The 4,542-nt window shown below is 43.8% G+C and overlaps 1 protein-coding gene across 1 annotated transcript in view; it reads left to right on the top strand.

The window, feature by feature from the left end:
* The first annotated feature begins 676 nt into the window (after positions 1-676).
* The window catches only part of LPCAT3 (lysophosphatidylcholine acyltransferase 3), a 5,669-nt gene continuing 1,803 nt past the window's right edge, over positions 677-4,542 (top strand). Inside the window, exons 1-8 of the mRNA XM_010163170.2 lie at positions 677-788; positions 901-1,007; positions 1,161-1,254; positions 1,335-1,372; positions 2,430-2,608; positions 3,010-3,118; positions 3,861-3,947; positions 4,266-4,432. Coding sequence (XP_010161472.2) covers positions 903-1,007; positions 1,161-1,254; positions 1,335-1,372; positions 2,430-2,608; positions 3,010-3,118; positions 3,861-3,947; positions 4,266-4,432 — 779 coding nt within the window. The 5' untranslated portion in view covers positions 677-788; positions 901-902. The remainder of the gene's footprint in view (positions 789-900; positions 1,008-1,160; positions 1,255-1,334; positions 1,373-2,429; positions 2,609-3,009; positions 3,119-3,860; positions 3,948-4,265; positions 4,433-4,542) is intronic.

The raw sequence follows: 4,542 nt of genomic DNA, 5'->3' as shown, positions 1-4,542 counted from the left end.
TCCTTCTCTGCAGGGCTGCTCCCAATCCCTTTGTCCCCCAGCCTGTACTGATCCTGGGGATTGCCCTGACCCAGGTGCACTTGGCCTTGTTGAACTTCATGTTGTTCACACAGGTCCAAGTCTTGAACTTGTCCAGGTCCCTCAGAATGGCATCCTGTCCCTCAGGTGTGTCAACCGCACCACTCAGGTTGATGTGGGAGTGGGGATTGAATTTTTTAGGACAATATAATGGTATTAACCATAAAATTCTGCGCACCCCCCCCCCCTTTTTTTTTTTAAATCTAGCTTCTTGACACATTCACTGTATTTGTCACAGAATTTGGAAATGAATCAGAGACCAAAGTCTGATGCATGTATTTCAGCATTATCCATCTCATGTATTGAATGAAGCCAGAAACTGTCATCCTGGAATTTCCTGCATTTCAGTGTCAACTTTGATATAATTATGTTCCTCTTAAAGTATTTTCTTCTGTATAATATACAGTGTAATTTATCTGGTATCTGTCCCTAAGATGGAAATACAATATCAGGAATGTATACCGTGACCTGTGTGGATGATGTATCTATGTAAAGTACTTGTTCCTAAGAACATGTTGAAGAAAGCTATGACCTGGACCATTACAAATGCTTGTCTACACTAATTTACAACTCTTTAATCTTTTATTTCCTCCTCTACTCAGGATATCCTTTTGCCTTGTTCCAGCGCTATTTCCTCTTCCAGAAGGAGGCCTACCTCATTCATCTCTACAACGTGTTCACAGGACTCTCAATTGCTTACTTCAATTTTGGTAAGATGAGTTTGGGAAGAGGGAGCTGCCTGCCCAGGGTGTGCTGCGGTTGGGGAGGACCTGTAATGGGAAAATGTCATTTCTGCTTCTCTCTCTTTTTCCCGTCCCACAGGGATGCAGTTCTTTCATTCCCTGCTATGTGTCCTAATCCAGTTCCTCATCCTGAGACTAATGGGTCGCACAATCACTGCCGTCTTCACCACGTTCATCTTTCAGATGGTAAAACTCGCTTTCTTACTGCATCGGTTTGTAGAAAGGAGCCCTCTCTTCAGTTTCGTGCTTGCTTGTAGCAACTGTGGGTGGAAAAGTGGAGACAGATGAAAACCAGCTGGAGAAATTAGCTTGAATAACCCAAACAATGGTTTCTTTCAGACGTACCTTATGGCTGGGTATTACTTCACAGCCACAGAGCATTATGACATCAAGTGGACAATGCCACATTGTGTCTTGACACTCAAGTTGATTGGTGAGTGACACCTTCTTCCTTTCTCTTGGAAGAGGAACCAGCCCATCCCAGGACTTCAAATAATTGTTTCTCACCTCTAGGTCTGGCCATCGATTACTATGATGGAGGAAAAGATCCGGTAAGTAAGATAGGATTTCTTCTTCATCCCTCCTCCCCTCTTCTGTGCCATTCCAGTGAGCTGGAGGTCAGAAAATCAAGTTCAAAGGATAAGAGTTAGCAAGCTGCATTCATTGTTTGGCTGAGAGGGGAGCATCTGTGAGTGTGTGAGGGCACTGAATTCTGGAGTGGGAATAATTTGGGAGACAGATTAGAGATGGACAAAAGTTGTTTCAGTCATGTCAGAATATTATTCTGCCCCCTTCCAAATTTCCCACCATCTCCTTCCCCCAAATCCGTTGCTTTAGATTCCTGATCCCCAATGCTCTGTGGCTTGTGAGTAGTGTACCTTTAACTTGCAGACCAGCAGCACTGGATCTCGGTTCCCATCTTCCTTTCCTGTGTTTAGTCTTACCATATCCGTGTGAATGGTTGCCCTTTACCATTTGGTAGGGCACTGTTTTTAGAGCAGGTGAAACAGTGAGAGAAGTTGCACAGCACAATGTGTAGGAGAGGGCAGAACACTGGCTACAGTCTCTTAATCCTACTTCAGGTACCTGCATTCCCCATCTCCTGTCCGGGGCCTGGCCCAGTCTTTAGCATCCACAGAATCACTGCTGACTGTGAGAAAACAAGACTGGACTGAAATTTCCTAAGCTGGAGTTTCAAGTATTTAAAGACAATGAATTATTGAATCAAGAAGCAGGAACTGTAGGACGATAAGGTCTTGGGAGAGTACATGTGATTGCAGTCAGGGACTGGAATAGGTCAGATACAGTGCTTTTACTAATCTTGTTGTGCTGGCAGAGATGTCTGACAATAGATCCCTTCCATGCTTTGAGCTTATTTGGGAATGGAGATCTGTGCAACTGGTCTCAACCATTGGATCTTGTTGCTCTTTAGAGGGGTTGGGGATAAAGAGGGCTGGGGAGAAGAATGGATGTGCAGTACAAAGTGGAAAGTTCCATATATGTGGAGAGCAAGAACTGACACCATTAAGGAGGTAGGCTGAGAACATAACATCCAGAGCTAGTGTGAGATCTCCTGGGATGATATTAATGCCACTCCCTTTGGTGCAGGAGTTCCTGACTCCTGAGCAGCGGCAGTTTGCTGTCCGTGGAGTTCCTACCTTGCTGGAGGTCTCAGGATTCTCCTATTTCTATGGTGCCTTCATGGTGGGGCCTCAGTTCTCCATGACAGACTATCAGAAACTGGCAAGGGGTGAGATGACTGACGTTCCAGGCCAGAGACCCAATAGGTAATAAAAACCCACTTAGCTCCCTCACCTTCCTAAGATCCCAGCATGCTGAATCCTCCACATGTTCCCTGCAGCAGAGTGCCGCCTTACCTGGACACTAAAGTACTGTGACCAAAAGTGATTTATAAGACAAGGCAGTCTTTCAAAAGCTCTTCCTAACTCTCTGCTTAATGTCCTAGCATTGTGCCAGGGCATAAATGTCAACAGCCACTTCACATCTTTAGTGCAGACTCAGTCCCAGCCTGGTAACGTTAGCATCGCAGCTTCCAAAGGGAGGCATCTGCTGCAGTGGAACGTGGTGGCTCCCTATTGCTATCTCCCCTTCCTCCTCTTCTCCACAATGTGAGTTTGACAATCTCTTTCCAAGGCTTTTCTTTGACCTTAATATTTTCCTTTCTCAGTTTTGTGCCTGCTCTCAAGCGCCTGAGTTTGGGTCTCTTCTTTCTAGTAACCTATACGTTGTCAAGCCTGTACATCTCTGACGAATATCTCATCTCAGATGATTATATGGTATGTATGCACTTGGCAGTTCTGAGCTGTGGAAGAATCCCACTTTTCTGCTGGGCACTAGATCTACAAGAGTTTTTGGGGTTTTGTTTGTTGGTTTGGTTTTTTTTTAGTTTTGCTTCAATTTAAAAATAAGTCAGCAACTAGTGATAAGCTTTTCCACAACTGATTTGGCTTTACTGCCTGTCCTGTGGGTTCCATTTGATGCAGAACAGGAACATGTCAAGTTGAACTGAACCAAATGAAAACTTTTACAAATAGGAAATTAATCTTAGATGCCACTGTTGTTTTTGGAAACCTAACATATGTATTTAGTGACCTTTTAATGACCTTCCATTTAACCATTACATGCAAAGAACCTGACTAGAGAAGAATCTCTGCAGATTCTCTGCACAAAATCTTTGAGGTTCGTAGAAAACTCTTTTAACAAGTAATTCCTACTTGCAGATTATCAGTGTTTCTGTGTCAGTATGAATAAATGAGGGTGTAAATTCTGCAATGATTATGCTAATCCCAGAGTATTCCCAAAGTACCTATTTCAGAACAGCCAAATATTACCAAAGGAAGGAGAATGATGTGTAAATTTGCATAAGCCAATAGCCTGGCAGTCCTGTCCATATAGCAGTCTCAACACACACATCAGATTAAAACAAAAGACAAGCAATGAGATCTCATCTACCTTGTCTCATGATTGCCACTCTACTCTGATTTTTATTTTTACTCTATCTCACTCTTATCTCTGCAGGAGAAGCTTTTCTGGTTCCGCTGTGGTTACATATTGATCTGGGGCAAAATTATACTCTACAAATACGTAACCTGCTGGCTTGTTACGGTGAGTCTAGATGTTGTTCCAGAAACAAAAGACAAATGAACAAAGTAGCACCTTTGCAGCAACTTAGTATGCTCTTGGACTCAGTGCTAAATGGAACTAATCCAATTACCTGGAGATCAGTGCAGGTCAGTTTAGCTTGCTTTAAGTTAGCAAAGGCTAGCCAACTAAAAAGCAGGCAGTTTTTAAATCCATTTGTTCCATCTGCAGTGATGTCTCTCCACTCAACACAGTGAGAGCCAGAGCTTCCCCAGCTCTGCCTTTCCAAAAAAAAGGGGGCAATGCCTTCCTCTCATCTTTCTTGTGAATCTTTTTCCATAGGAAGGTGTCTGCATTCTTGTTGGTCTGGGGTACAATGGGAAGGACCAGAATGGAAAGCCTTTGTGGGATGCCTGTGCCAACATGAAGGTCTGGCTGTATGAGACAACACCTTTGTTCACAGGGACCATTGCCTCTTTCAACACCAACACCAATGCTTGGGTGGCTCGGTGAGCAGGACAAAATTCCCCTTCTATGACGTGTCTGTGTCACCGTCTGCGTCAACAGAACCAAGATCCTAGGCTGAGAGGGAGCACTAGAGGAAGAATCTGCCCATTTT

The sequence above is a fragment of the Antrostomus carolinensis genome, unplaced genomic scaffold (genome assembly GCF_000700745.2).
Source record: "Antrostomus carolinensis isolate BGI_N321 unplaced genomic scaffold, ASM70074v2 scaffold25162, whole genome shotgun sequence".
Taxonomy (NCBI): Eukaryota; Metazoa; Chordata; class Aves; order Caprimulgiformes; family Caprimulgidae; genus Antrostomus; species Antrostomus carolinensis.
Note: the sequence above shows the minus strand (reverse complement) of the source record. Positions and strands in the feature narration are given on the sequence as shown.